At 36.2% G+C, this 15,863-nt stretch overlaps 1 protein-coding gene and 1 pseudogene across 4 annotated transcripts in view; both read left to right on the top strand.

Annotated features, from left to right (window-relative positions):
• The window catches only part of ADSS2 (adenylosuccinate synthase 2), a 42,300-nt gene extending 39,352 nt beyond the window's left edge, over positions 1–2,948 (top strand). For 2 of the 4 annotated variants that reach the window (XM_063082731.1, XM_063082730.1), the window contains one exon: positions 1,825–2,948. In XM_063082731.1, coding sequence (XP_062938801.1) covers positions 1,825–1,877 — 53 coding nt within the window. In that variant the 3' untranslated portion in view covers positions 1,878–2,948. Of the gene's footprint in view, positions 1–264; positions 415–1,824 lie in introns of those variants that run through there. The other 2 variants (XM_063082728.1, XM_063082729.1) reach the window with 2 other exon arrangements.
• Positions 2,949–9,309: 6,361 nt separating this feature from the next.
• Positions 9,310–9,808, top strand: LOC134366503 (centromere protein V-like; annotated as a pseudogene).
• The last annotated feature ends 6,055 nt before the right edge of the window (positions 9,809–15,863 follow it).

The raw sequence follows: 15,863 nt of genomic DNA, 5'->3' as shown, positions 1-15,863 counted from the left end.
TAACTAATGTTAGAACTACATAATCTTTTCCTTCTTACAGCAAATAATTATATGTTGTTACAGAAACATGTTTGATTGTAGAATACTATCCCAGATAGTATATACACTTTTTTTTTAACCTTTCTAAAACCTGAAAAATTCTAAATTCCAAAACACATTCGGCTCCAAGGATTTTGATAAGAGATTGTGAACCTGTGGTATAACAAAAAGTTGTTTGACAATAGGCAGTGTGTACCATGAACAAATACATTCTTTAACTTGTAGCAAACCAAGAAGTCTTAAATAAAGTTGAAGTTCAATATAAGACTCTCCCAGGATGGAACACAGACATATCAAATGCAAGGACATTTAAAGAACTGCCTGTCAATGCACAAAATTATGTTCGATTTATTGAAGATGAGCTTCAAATTCCAGGTAAACATAAACACTTTGTGAGCAAACTTTCTTTCCTTTTTCTGCTCTTAACTTACCTGTCTGCCTTTGAAATAGAATAAAAGAAAGATTGTTATTACTTTTCAGAGTGCTCCTGATTTGCATAAATGTCCAGGAAGATATAAAATAATAATTTTATTCCTTAAAGTAAATATAATATCCATCTTTGAATAGAAGATAATAGATGAACTCTCACCCTTTCTGGCCCCGTGTTTAATTGTTAGTCTGTTTTTTACCCTGTGACATTCATTCTCGTTCCCTTTTCTTTCTTAACAATAAATCTTTTTTTAATCTTTACCACCATCAAGAATGGTTTATGGTTTTTTTTATTTGGGTTAAACCACCCTTGAGAGGTAGGGGAGTTTCTTGAATAGACATTAGGAAATAATAGGTACAGAAAATAAGAAATCCCATTAGAAAAAAATATAAGAGAATAACAAACAATGAGTAAAGCTTCTTCATTAAAAAACAAATATAAGATGGCTAGGGAGGTAGGCATAATGAAGTTATGGCTGTATCTAGTTATGTGAAATTTTTTAACAGATTGCATTTTTCCTTTTATTCTTATATTTGCATTAATGGAAATTTGAGAGACAAGAAAAAGTGAACTGGGTGGAAGGTATCCTTCATATAAAATCTGTTATGTACTTATTCTGATTTTGTGTTGTGGTTCATTTCAAACATGACTCTAATTTTCCAAATTGCTAGCTGCCCCTCCCAGCTTGATGTCAAATTTAGTAAGTATATTTGCTTACTGCTTTTAGCCAACATTTTTTGAAATACAAGCAGCAGTGAGTCTAACAATGACCTAATAAAATATCATAGAGGTTTATCCTAACAGTACTTTGCAGAACTCAGTAATTCTGCAAATAATCTAAAACCATGTGGTGCAGGTGATAAGAGTTTCCTGTAGACTGGTGCAATAGGCAGTTTCTAAGGCTGTGCAAATTAAAATCATATTCTCTTCCATATATTTCTACGTTTTTTGAGATAGAAAAATTACAGGCACATTAATATCCTCTTAGCACCATCTACTTGCCAAAGATGCTTATTTTTTCTGGTTATCCAGAACTTGATCAAAGATTCCTTAGGTTTCTGCTGGTTTGGGCTAATATTTTACTATCCTAGTCATTAGGAATAAAGAAATTGTAAATATTGTGCAGTTAAAACAGGGAATGGTAAGGCGAACTACCCAGTGCTGGATCTTGGCTGCACATCCTGCTTAGAAATAGGCACAGTCTGCTAACAGAACAGGTAACAGACAGCAAAAAGTCACGTAGGAAAAGTTAAATGGTGATGCCGAGAAAAGTAGGGGACTACCTCTGTTTTAATCCCAAAGATTGAACATTATAAATGAATTGATGCTATTCTTATTCTCTTGTTTTTTTGCAGTCAAATGGATTGGTGTAGGTAAATCCAGGGAGTCTATGATTCAACTGTTTTAAGAATTGCCAATAATGCAAGAAACACTCCTTGAACAGGAGGGAAGAGACTTTCTTAAATATTTCATTTATGACCTGCAAATTCAAGGGTAAAGACATCGAAATGAATTTTAAGCTCTGCAGTGGTTGCCAGTCTTTCAAGATGGATGGCTGTTGTGGAGGTGAACATTGGCAGGTTCCAGTGTCAGCTTTCCTTAGCTGGCATAATTGCTGAATCATTTATTGCTCCTGCTGCTCCTGGTGCCATGTTTTCTTTTAATGTTTAGTAATAGTATAATCCCTGTTGTTTGAAATCTGAAACAATTACTTTCGGCATAGTTTTTTTCATTACTGTCATTGAGTGTTCCTAGGTTTCACCCCCATTAGATGGTAAGAACAATTACTGCAGTTTTGCACAGATATTTTTACATTCTGATCATTCACTTCTGACATTGTTATCTTTGCTGTTAGATAAAATGATGAAATGATAGGGGTTCTAAAAACTTTTGTAATGCTATAAATTCTGTTTAAATTGTAAACTGTTTATTTTCTGCTGAAACCATTGCAAAATTGAGCTTTGGCAGGGGAGAGGGGGTGATATTCATGGATCCTTTAATTTGTACAGAACACAGAACTTACTCTCTCTGTAAATTATTTAATACATTGAACATTTAATTAAATGTTCAAAGAGAAAAGATGTTCCCCCAAACAATAATCTTAATGTTAAAAAAAAAAAAATTAGTCATTAAAAGATCTCTTGTGATATTTGGTGGATATTTTTCTTTAATTTCAGACATTAACTCTGAAATGTATATCTTTCCTTTTTTTTTATCTTACCATTATTTCTTAATCTAGTGGATTGATTTTTCAACGTTGTGCCTGCCAGTATGCCTACAAAATCATCTATAAGTGTCCAAATGAATTCAAGTTGTTGGCCATAATTTTGATCATGCCTCTATTTCTTCTTTCTTAAAAGGAAAAAAAAAAAAAAAAGAGGTGTTATTTTGACAATTAGGCTTAGCATATTATGTTGTAGATTCTTCTTCACTGAACTATTTTACATGTTTAAATTAGGTGCCACTTAAATTTATTTTATTATACCATCAATAGCTAATTAAAAAGAACCAAATATTTCTAGTATGCTTTGTGTGTTGTGTGTTTGTTCTGATAACAGATATACTACTATATAGGCAGGAACTTTATTCCTGCAATGTGTGGGTATAAGGTGGGGAGAAATCAAAAATAGAATCTTTGAAAGGATCTAAATATGTTTTATCTTTACTGTGTATATTTTTATTAATTCTTGGTTCAAGAAAAATTCTAAAATAGGGACAGCCTTATTGGACTCAATAAATAAAGAACATTACAGATGGTCCCACAAAGCCCACTGCTATTCAGTAATGACCTACATATAAAAAGAATAATTTATATTTAATATATAATAAGTAATTTCTATTTATTCTAATGGAAATTGAATGGGCTTTTAAAGTCCACATTCTTATCTTGGCTATAAGCATTGCATTATTGAAACATATTTTTAGTAATGGTCCAGAAGCAGATACAAAGAACCCATTCATTTTTCCATGTCAGGAGTGCTAAGGGGAACTGTTTATTAACTGGATTGGTTGAGAGAGGTGGTCTCTTCGGATACAGCTGTCTTTCAAATCATTGATAACTTTATTAAAATAATAAATTTTCATTGAACAAGTATGCAAGTATATATGCCAGATTCTGCTAAGTATTGGGTATGCAAAGTGACAGGTAAGTACACACTTGTCCAGAAATTTATTGTAGTGGGGATAGCATGTTAAACATATATTTATAAATGATCTTGTGTGCTACAGTGGAAAAGTACGGGATGCAATGAATGAGACTCTAATCTAAATTTGGAAAGGGTCAGAGGAGGCCTTTAGTGGAAATAATGTTTAAACAGATCAATCAGATGTGTAGTCAGACAGAGGGACATAATGTGCATAGGCCCAGAGGCAGGAAAGAATTTGGAAAGTTGGAGCTGAAACTGAAAAAAAAAAATGAGCAAGGGGCTGATGAGGTTGATGAGATCAGCGGTAATTTGGGGAATACTAAATGAAACAACCAGAACATGTTTCATATGAAAGAAGTGGCCAAAATGTAATATGTATTATGCTTTAGGAGGGATAATGAGAGCACAGAAAAAAAGGTGTACTCCATTTTTTAAAACACAGTAGAAGGGAACTAGATGGCAAAACAAGACATTTCAGTGGGGAGAAGGCTTATGCAGTATGTATTTTTTAATATATGGATGATTAATATAGTTGAATAGGCAAGAATTTCTAGGACATTTTTTTAAAAGTAACATGTTCAGGGAGTAGGTTTTTCCCCACGACATGTTAAAACATTGTAAAGCTACTATAATCAAAACATGTGGCCTTGTCATGGGAAAGAACAGATACATAAGGGAAATGGAACAGACATTCTAGAAGTAGAAGGAAGGATATATGGGAGCTTGATAAACACTAAAAATGGCATTTCATTTCAGTGGGAAAGGGATCTATTTTTTTAAAATGGTGACAACTTATGGAAGCAAATAATTTCAACATAAAATATGAATTTCAGATAGAATAAAAATCTAAATTATAAAAATTTTAGATAATAATATAGGAAAATATATAATCTTAGGGAAAGCCTTCTAAAGGAAAACAGGAAACTCAGGAAGCTTAAGGAAAAAATGTACAAGTTTAACCAAATTAAGATTTTTAATAATATGAACAATTTTTTTAAAAAACCCAAGAAAACCAAAACACAATCTTGGGAAAAAATATTTCAACATATATTCCTGATATACAAAGAGTCGCCAAAAATAAGAAAATGACAACTAATAGAAAAATGGACAAAGAAATCAATATATATATATCAGGCAATCCACAGAAAAATAAATGTAAATGGCCCCAAAACATGAAAAGATGTCTACCTTCCCCTGCAGACAGGAAATTCAAGTGAACGTAATGAGACACCACTTTTTATCTCTCAAGTTGGTAAATATGAAAAATAAAATCAGTGCTACCAAGGATACAGAGAAATAGGCACTTCCATATACTGCTGGTGGGAGTGTGAATTACTACAATTTGTGGGGAAACAATTTGACATTCATTAAAATTTGTATTTGCAAATCCTTTGACCCACCAGCAATCACACCACAAAAAAGGGGGGGCGGGGCAGCCCTATTGCCGATGTAGTTGGAAACAACATGAATGTCCATTAATAGCATAAGATGGTATTCTGTGAAACCTTCAAAAATGTTTAATTAGATCTATATATGTATTGATTATAATGACCATAATATATTGACATATGAATACAAGTTTGTTATAGTGTGACACCGTTTGGAAAGAGAGAAGGAAGGAAGAAAATTTAAAACTATGTTGGTTTAAACCAAGAACAAAATATGCCAGGATATATATCAAACAGCTAACATTTGTCACTAGGAGAGGACTTTGAGGTTTTCCTTTGTATTGTTCATATTTTAAAAAGAATATAATTTTAAAAATATTTTTAAGAAATGAGTTATAGCAATTACTAAGAATAAATTGCAGTTTCAAGTGTACCTCAGAACTGCGTACATTTAGTGATTATTAGTTTCAGAAACTCACAGTTGAAGTCATGGTCAGTTACCTTTGAGAAGTATGATTGGAATGTTGGCATTTGATATCATTTTACAGGCTTGGTCTTTAGAAACCATGTTTACATCCACAGTAACACAAATACCGAGATTGTAAATTAAGGAATAATGATGCTTTCTTGAGATACTACAGTTACATAGTACACAAGCTAAAAGATTGCCTATTTGGAAAGTGCTTCTACAATTTGAAGGAAGATTGGCCTTGTAACTTGTTTCCCACAGTACTTTTTTCTCTTAAGGTTAAAAAGTAGTTACTGAAAACACCAACCATTAGCCTAGATATTTGTCTAGAACAACATGCATCTTTACAGATTCTACTTGAGGAGGAAAGTAAGATTTGGACTACCTTTATGCACAGCATTCATCCATCTGTCTTTCTTAACCTTCCTTGGAAACTTTTGGTCTGGTTTTGTTGTTTTATTCTTATCAAAGTGATACATGCATATGGTTTTTATTTAAACAACTATTGAAGTGCAGTTTATGTATGATAAAGTGCACCTGTTTTAAGACAATGCAGTGATTTAGTGAATTTACAGAATTGTGCACCTGTCACCACAATGCAATTTTAGAACATTCCCATCACCCCATAAGTATTCCTTGTGCCCATTTGCAGTCACTCCCATTCCCACCCACAACCTCACAAATCTACTTTCTCCATAGATTTGCCTTCTCAGGACATTTCACGTAAATGAAGTCATACAATATGTGATCTTGTGCGTCTGGCTGTTTTAATGTAGTGCTTTGAGAGTGTACTATGTAGTTTGTTCCTTTTTATTGCTGAATAGTATCCTATTACATGGATATACTGCATTTTCTTTATCCATTCATCTGTTCATGGACATAAGTCATTAACAGTTTTTGGATATTATGAATAATGCTTCTTTGCATTTGCGTGTACAAGAAGATATCAAAAAGTTAGTGGACAAATGCAAAGATAAAAATGTAAACTTTATTTTTCAACATAAGCTCCATCAAGTTGAAGACGCTTTTGTAAGCAATGATGCCAGCCATTTAGTTCATCCCTAAATACGAGGGTCCTGGGAATTTAACCATGTCAATGTGGTCTTTTTTACATTATTAACTGAAGAAAAATGGGTGACTTTTAAAGATTTTTTTTAAGGTTAGGAAACAAAAAGAAGTCAGAAGGACCCAAATCAGGACTGTAAGGTGGACACTTAATGATTTCCCATAGAAACTCACACAAAATTAACCTTGTTTTATGAGAGAAATGAGTGGCATTGTTGTGGTGGAGGACTCTGGTAAGGCTTTCCTGGGCATTTTTCTGCTAAAGCATTGGCTAACTTTCTCCAAACACTCTTACAATATGCAGATGTTACTGTTCTTTGGCCTTCCAGAAAGTCAACAAGCAAAATCTGTTAAGCATCCCAAAACACTTTTGCCATGAACTTTGCTCTTGACCAGTCTGCTTTTGCTTTGACGGTACCACTTCTACCTCTTGGTAGCCATGGCTTTGATTGTGCTTTGTCTGAAGGATCGTACCAGTAAAGCCATGTTTCATCTCCTGTTACAATTCTTCCAAGAAATGCTTCAGGATCTTGATCCCACTTGTTTAAAATTTCCATTGAGGGCTCTGCTCTTGTTGGCAGCTGATCCGGGTGCAACAGTTTGGCACCTATCAACTGGAAAGTTTGCTCAACTTTAATTTTTCAGTCAGAATTGTGTAAACTGAACCAGTTGAGATGTCCATGGTGTTGGCTGTTGTTTCAGTTGTTAATCATTGGTCCTGTTCAATTAGGGCATGAACAAAATTAACTTTTGCCTCATAAATTGATGTGGACAGTCTGCTGCTGCAGGCTTTTTATCTTCAATATGGTCTTGCCCCTTCTTAAAATGAGTTACTCATTTGTAAACTGCTGATTTGGGGAGAAGGGGGGAGGTATTATCCCCATAAACTTTTCATAAAGCATCAGTGATTTCACCATCCTTCCACCCAAGTTTCACAATAAATTCGATGTTTGTTCTTGCTCCAGTTTTAGAATTCATGTTGTTCTGATAGGGGCTCTGTTTAAACTGGTGTGTTATCCTTCTTAGTGCTTCAAATTAGGTAGATCCTGTTCAGACATGGTATAACAAGTTAGTGTGAGTTTATTTTAGTGTGAAAAATTTTTGAAATGCATGCATAGTTTTTTCATAATATGCATTTTCTATGAACTCTTTGAAGATCCCTTGTAAGTCTGTGTGGACATATGTTTTCATTTCTGTTGGGTAGGTAGATACCTAGGAATGGAATTTCTAAGTCAGATCATATATTTACGTATAACTTTCAAAAGAAACTTCTAAAATATCTGCATTACTTTACTGCCCCACCAGCAATGTGTAAGGGTTCCCATTTCTTCATTTCCTTGTCAACACTTCTTTTTTTTTTTTTTTTTTTTTTTTTTTTTTAAAAGATGACCGGTAAGGGGATCTTAACCCTTGACTTGGTGTTGTCAGCACCACGCTCACCCAGTGAGCTAACCGGCCATCCCTATACGGGATCCGAACCCATGGCCTTGGTGTTATCAGCACCACACTCTCCCGAGTGAGCCACGGGCCGGCCCCGTCAACACTTCTTATTGTGTGTCTTTTGTTTATAGCCATTCTAGTGGGTGTGAAGTGTTGTCTCCTTGTTTTTATTTTCATTTTCCTAATGTGACATTTTTCATGGCTTCCTGTATATCTTTGGTGAAATGTCTATTCAAATATTTTGCCCATGTTTAAATTGTTTGTTTTTTAATTATAAGAGGTTATTACATATTCTAGACACAGGTTTCTTTTTATCAGGTACATTATTTGCAAATATTTTTTCCCAGTCTGTGGTTTGTCTTTTTATTTCCTTAGTGGTGTTTTTGAAGTGAAAAAGGTTTAAATTTTGATCAGGTCCAATTTATCTTTTTTTTTTTTTCTTGTATAGATTGTTTTTGGTGACATGTTTAAGAAATCTTTGCCTAACTTAAGGTCATGAAAATTTTCTCTTGTGTGTTATTCTAAAAAGTTTATAGTTTTAACTCTCACATTTAGGTCTGTGATCTATTTTAACTTTTGTGTATGGAATGAGGTAAGGGTATAAATGTTATCTTCTTACATGTGGATATTCAATTGTCCTAGCAACATTTGTTGAAGACACCATCCTTTTCCACACTGAAATGCCTCTGCACCTTCATCCTTATACCAGTACCACACTGTTTTGATACTGTAGCTTTATAGTATGTTTTGAAATTGAGCGTAAGTCCTCCAGCTTTGTTCTTTTTCAATACTGTTTTTCTATTCTAGGTCTTTTGATTAATAAACTTTAGGATCAGGAGTGACATCAGCAAAATGGCAGAGTATACAGCTCCAAACATCTATTCCTTGTCAGATTTCCAAGTTGTTTTTAGTGCTCCTTAAGTGAATTTCAAATACATATTGAAACTCATTCCATATGGACTCTGGAATCAAATGGCTCTTTTTTTCCCTTTTGTTGAAAACTTGATTGTTTCAAAGCTTAATGTATGTATGTTTCTATTTTAAAATAAATTTCTCTGGCTGTGGGGAAAAAAAAATCCATTCCTAAACAGAAACATTGAAAAACAAACAGGAGCTGTCAGAACTAACTTTATCAGACCTCTGGAAAACAAAGATTTACATCAACCAAGCAAAAGATGAATCAAGAAAAAGGCAAATTAAAAACAGTAGGGCTGCATGTGGGCTGTGGGAGCCATGCAGCGGGTAAGGAGAATGATGGCTGCCAACCCTCATGGACAGAGTGGGGTCAGGGCCTTTAGCACCCCTGAGGGGGCTTTCGGTAAGGTGGCAACCATGGTGCTGGACCTGGGCGAGCAGCAGGAACACTGGGAGAAGTGGCAGAGGCTCACCTTCCAAGGCACTGCCAAGCTCCTGTTGGACACCTTTGAATACTGGGGCCTGGTGCAGCACACAGGAGGCTGCCTCTCTGGAGCATTTTGTTTTGAAGTTTGGACCTCAGCAGTCTGGAACATCTTTGACTGCAACTGCAGCATTTGCAAGAAGCAGAATAGACACTTGGTTGTTCCAGCTTCTCACTGCAAGCTCCTGAAGGGAGCCTAGAGCCTAACAACTTACACATTCAACACACACGAAGCCCAGCACACCTTCTGTAAGAGATGTGGCGTTCAGAGCTTCTGCACTCCCCGCTGAAACCACGGAAGCTTTGGGATCACCCCCATGCTGCCTGGATGAGGGCACCATGTGGATTGTGGTTACTGAGGATTTCAACAGCAGCTGTTGAGAAAAGGCCATGAAGGAGCACAAGACCACCAAGAACATATCTAAAGGGTGAGCTTCTGCTTCTTGCTTCCTGAAAGCTGTCCCTGCTGCACCTCGGAGGTGCTCCTGAGTGGGGCTGAGCAGGCTGCTGGCTCCATTGGCCAGTGGCCACCCTGATCTCTGCAGTTTATCCAGCTATAAGTTTCCTTAGACAGCTCTTTGTCCTTCCTCAGCCCAAATTTTGATGTATGCTAGCTGACATCCTTCCTTCTCTTTCTAACTATTGTGTGACCTTTTAGGAAAAAAAAAACAAAAACAATTTTAACATTAAAAAAAATAGTAGGAAATCTTCGTGGTGTTTTTACTTGCCCTTGGCCTATCTTCTCCCCAGCTCAGTGGCAATCTTAAAGACAACCACCTGCATTCCCAGTGCTGGGATGCTGGTCCTTGGTTCTGGAGGGAGCAGAGCAGACCTTATTTGCAAATTATTGTGGTTTTTCTGTTTTAATCTGTCTGGGGTACTTGAAGGATTGACATAGGCACTCATCTCTATTTTGCCTAACTCAGAACACAACGAGGGTGGAAAAGTGGTAGGCATTGCTTGAAAACACGGTAAGAACAAAAAACCCACAACTGGGCCGGCCCGTGGCTCACTCGGGAGAGTGTGGTGCTGAGAACACCAAGGCCCCGGGTTCGGATCCCATATACGGATGGCCGGTTCGCTCACTGGCTGAGCGTGGTGCTCACACCAAGTCAAGGGTTAAGATCCCCTTACCGGTCATCTTTTAAAAAAAAAAAAAAAAAAACAAACCCACAACTGCTTGGGTCAAAAGATTACATACAGTTGAGGCATACAATATACAATCTAAAGCCAGGGAGGAAAAATGGGAGTTTCTTTGAGTAATTAGGTCATAAAAAGTGTCCATGTATGTACCAGGGAATATGGGAAGCCACATGTATGTGGTATTTGTCCGTTTTCTGTTGCTTATAACAGAATACCTGAAACGGGATAATTGATAAAGAAACAAAATGTGCTTCTTACAGTTTTGGAAAGTTTAAGGTCAAGGGGCACATCTGGTGAGGACTTTCTTCCTGGTAGGGACTCTGCAGTCTTGAGGTATCACATGACAAGAAGGAGCAAGAGCATGCTAATGTGCTGTACTCTTATCAAGCCACTAGTGCCTTGATAACTCATTTATCCGTTAACCCATTAACCCATGAATGGGTTCATCCATGAGGGCAGAATCCTCGCAATCCAGTCTCCTCCCAAGGGCCCCACTATCAAATACCATAGTCATATTTCTACTCTCTTAGTACTGTGAAAATTAGAATCAACCTTAAACGTGAGTTTTGGGGGACATTTAATCTATAGCACATGCCCAAGGAAGGACAAAAAGTCCCTAAGCGCTCACCTTTGGCTGATACCTGAGTTCAGTGCAAGAAGAGAAGGTTGAGGCAGAGTTGCAAATGACCTGGATAAGCTTTGAAGGAATGCCCCAGCACAGAGCCAATCTGAAAAGACTGGTGTGTGTTAGCTCCTGGCATTCAAGTAAATCTCTCTCCAAACACTAGCTGAACACAAGCTAAAAGAACACAGACTTCAGTGACTAACATGGCAAAGAATACAATCTTTCTAAAGACAGTTTGGAAAAATCATTAAGCAAACAACTCTAGCCTTCAACAGTCAAAAACAGCAAACCCTGAGGAAGGGAAAAAAAACCTGATCTCCAGAGTTACAACATTATAATATTCAAATATCCATTTTTCAACAAAGACATCACAAAGAAGCAGGAAAGTATGGCCCATTCACAGGGAAAAAATAGAAACCATCCCTGAAAAACCCCAGTCATTGAACTTAGTTGACTCAACTGTCTCAAATATATTCAAAGAACTAAAGGAAACCAGGAAAGTGATATATGAACAAAATAAGGATATAAAGAGAAATGATAAAAAGAAAACAAGAAAAAATCTGGAGCTGAAAGATACAATAACTAAAATGAAGAATGTACTAGAGGGGTTGAACAGAACATTTGACCTGGCAGAAGAAAGAATCAGTGAACCTGAAGATAGGACAATTGAAATTGTTGTCTGAGGATCAGAAAGAAAAAAAAAAAAAAAAAACGAAGAAAAGTGAACAAAGGCTAGGGGACAATGTAGGACACCACCAAGTGGACCAACATGCATTATATGGGAGTTCTAGAAAGAGGAAAGAGAGATAGAAGCAGGAAGAATATTTGAAGAAATCACTGAAAACTTTCCAAAATCTGATCAAAGGTATGAATCTACAAATGTACAAAGCCCAATGCAACTAAGTAGGATAAACCAAAAGAGATTCACTCTGAGACGCATTAAACTCAAACTATCAAAGGACAAAGGCAGAGGATCCTGAAAGTAGCGAGAGAAGTGACTCAGCACATAAAAGGGATTGGATTCTCAGTTTGATTAAAATCTGATTCTCATCAAAAATCATGGAGGCCAGAAATAAGTGGAATAACATTTATTCGAAGTGCTAAAAGAAAAAAAACTCAACCAAGAATTCTGTATGTGCCAAAACTATTTTAAAATGTGAAGAAGTTACAACATAACTAGATAAACAAAAGTGGAAGGAGTTTGTTACCCATAGACCCGTCTTTTAAAAATGCTAAAGGGAATTCCTTCAGGCTGAAATGTAAGGAAACTAGATAGTAACTTGTAGCTGAGTGAAGAAATAAAGGTTTCCAGTAACTACTAAGAGCCAGTATTACTGTATTTTTGGTTTGTAACTTTACTTTTTATTTCCTGCATGATTTAAAAGACAAATGTGTTAGAAAATTATAAACTTACATTATTTAGCACACCATATAAATATGTAGTTTGTGACAGCAACAACATAAAGGCAGAAACAGAGCTGCAGTTTTTGTATGTTATTGAAGCTAAGTTGTATCAATTAAAATTACAGTTATAAATTTAGAATGTTAATTGTAATCCCCACGGTAACCACTAAGAAAATTTCTTTAAAAAATATACCAAAAGAAATTAAGGGAATTAAGACAACACTACAAAAAATCAACTAAACACAAAAGAAGGTAGTAACAGAGAAAATGAGCGATACAAAAAGGTATAAGACATACAGAGAAACTACAGTAAAATAGCAGAAGTAAGTCCTTCCTTATCGGTACTTACTTTAAGTGTAAATGGGTTAAGCTCTTCAATCAAAAAGCAAAGACTGGCAGAATGGTTTAAAAAACAATAATAATCCAACTGTACACCCTCAAAAGCAGCTCACTTTAGATCCACATGAGATTGAAAGTGAGAGGATAGAAAAATGTATCACACAAAAGAGACTATAAGTCAACTGTTACAAGAGACACAGAAGGGAATTGTGTATTGATAAAAGGGTCAATTCATCAAGAAGATGTAGCAATTACATATTCATCAAACAGAACCCCAAAATATATGAAGCAAACATTGACAGATTTGAAGGGAGAAATAGTTCTACAGTAATAGTTGGAGACTAATACCGCACTTTAATAATGCATAGAAGAATTTAGACAAAAGATCAATAAAGAAATAGAACACTTAACACTGAAAAATAAACTAGGCCTAACAGACGTTAATAGAACACCCCACCCAACAACAGCAGTATATACATTCTTCTCAAGTGTACATGGAACATTGCCCAGGATAAAACATATGTTAGGTCACAAGTTTTCAAATATGGAAATCATACAAAGTATCTCCTCTGACCACAATGGAATAAAGCTAGAAATCAATAACATTAAAACAACAACAACAAAAACCCAGGAAAATTTACAAATACATGGAAAGTAAACAACAGTCTTAACCAATAGGTAAAAGAAGGAATCACAGGGAAATAGAAAATACTTAGAGATGAATGACAACAAAAATACAACATACCAAAACTTATGGGATGCTCAGAAGGAAATTTATAGCAGTAAAAGAAAAATGATCTCAAATCAACAACCTAACTGTACCCCTTAAGGAACCAGAAAAAAAGGAAAACTAGACCCAAAGCCAGTAGAAGGAAGGAAATAATAAAGATTAGAGTAAACACAATAGAGACTAGAAAAACAATAGAGAAAATCAATGAAACCAAAAGTTTGTTCTTATTTTTATTTTCTGTGTGCATGTGTGCTAGGAAATAGCATAACCTCTTTCATTTGGTCTTCAGCTTTGTGAAAATGTTTCCTTGATAATTTTTTCTACTCTGTTTTCTCTGTTCTTTCTTTCTAGAATCCTTAGTAGGCAAATGATGGAACTCCTGATTTATTACCCTGTATCTCTTCCCTTTTTAAAAAATGTAATGTTTTAGGCCGGCCCGTGGCTCACTCGGTAGAGTGCGGTGCTGATAACACCAAGGCCACGGGTTCGGATCCTATATAGGGATGGCCGGTTTGCTCACTGGCTGAGCATGGTGCTGACAACACCAAGCCAAGGGTTGAGATCCCCTTACCGGTCATCTTTTAAAAAAAAAAAAAAAAAAAAAATGTAATGTTTTAATTTATTTGCCTTTTTATTCTACATAGATTTTTTTTTCCAGAATTTTCTTCTACTTATGTCAATTTTTTTTAAAGGTGACCAGTAAGGGGATCTTAACCCTCAACTTGGTGTTGTCAGTACCACGCTCTCCCAAGTGAGCTAACTGGCCATCGCTATATAGGGATCTGAACCCTTGGCCTTGTTTTTATCAGCACCACACTCTCCCAAGTGAGTCAGGGGCTGGCCCTAATTATGTCAAATTTTTTTTTTTTTTTTTTAAAGATGACCGGTAAGGGGATCTCAACCCTTGGCTTGGTGTTGTCAGCACCACACTCAGCCAGTGAGCAAACCGGCCATCCCTATATAGGATCCGAACCCGTGGCCTTGGTGTTATCAGCACCACACTCTACCGAGTGAGCCACGGGCCGGCCTATTATGTCAAATTTTTAATTCCAGCAATCATTTTTAATTTTCAAGAGCTTTTATTTATTTATTTATTTATTTTTATTTTTTATTTTTTATTTTTATTTTTTAATTTTTTTAAAAATTTATTTATTTATTTATTTATTTATTTTTAAAAGATGACCGGTAAGGGGATCTTAACCCTTGACTTGGTGTTGTCAGCACCACACTCAGCCAGTGAGCGAACCGGCCATCCGTATATGGGATCCGAACCTGGGGCCTTGGTGTTATCAGCACCGCACTCTCCCGAGTGAGCCACGGGCCGGCCCAATTTTTATTTTTTAAAAGATGACCGGTAAAGGGATCTTAACCCTTGACTTGGTGTTGTCAGCACCACACTGTCCCATAAGAGCTAACCGGCCATCCCTATATAGGGATCCGAACCAGTGGCCTTGGTGCTATCAGCACCACACTGTCCCGAGTGAGCCACAGGCCGGCCCTAATTTTCAAGAGCTTTTAGAAAGATTACTTTTTTTTATGTTTTATGGATGTAATTATTTTGGCAAATCCCTTGTCAAGTGATAAAGTTGTATGATGGTTAATTAAATGTGTCAACTTGACTGGGATAAGGGATGCCCAGTCAGTTGCTAAAACATGGTGTGTCTGTGAGGATGTTTCTGGAAAAGATTAGCATTTGAATCAGTAGACTGAGTAAAGAAGATTTCCCTCCCCCATGTGAGTGGGCATCATTCAATCCATTGAGGGCTCAAATAAAATAAAAAGGCAGAAAAAAGGACAAATTTGCTTTCTGTGCTCAATCCTGGGACATCCATGTTCTCTGGCCTTTGGACTCAGACTGGGACTTACACCATTGTTTCTCTGGTTCTCAGGCCTTTGGGCTCGAACTGAAACTACACACTGGCTTTCCTGGGCCTCCAGTTTGCCGATAGCAAATCATGGGACTTCTCAGTTTCCATAATCACATGATCCAATCAATCTGTCATAATAAATTTCTTTATATATATCTATCTACATACATCTTATTGGTGTATTTATTTCTCTGGAAAATCCTAACTAACACAGATCTTGGTACTGAGAGTGGTACTGGAAGAAGATAATTTCAAGGTTGGGTTTTCTGAATTGGTTCTGGGGTTTCTAGAATTTGCTTTCTAATCTGATTAGATTGAAAGACTGATGACTCTAAATCCAGTAGTAAAGAGAACACTGAAAGTCCACGGTGTGAACTA

This window comes from Cynocephalus volans, chromosome 18 (assembly GCF_027409185.1).
Source record: "Cynocephalus volans isolate mCynVol1 chromosome 18, mCynVol1.pri, whole genome shotgun sequence".
Lineage (NCBI taxonomy): Eukaryota > Metazoa > Chordata > Mammalia > Dermoptera > Cynocephalidae > Cynocephalus > Cynocephalus volans.
The sequence above is the reverse complement of the archived record's forward strand: the minus strand, read 5'-3'. Positions and strand labels throughout refer to the sequence as shown.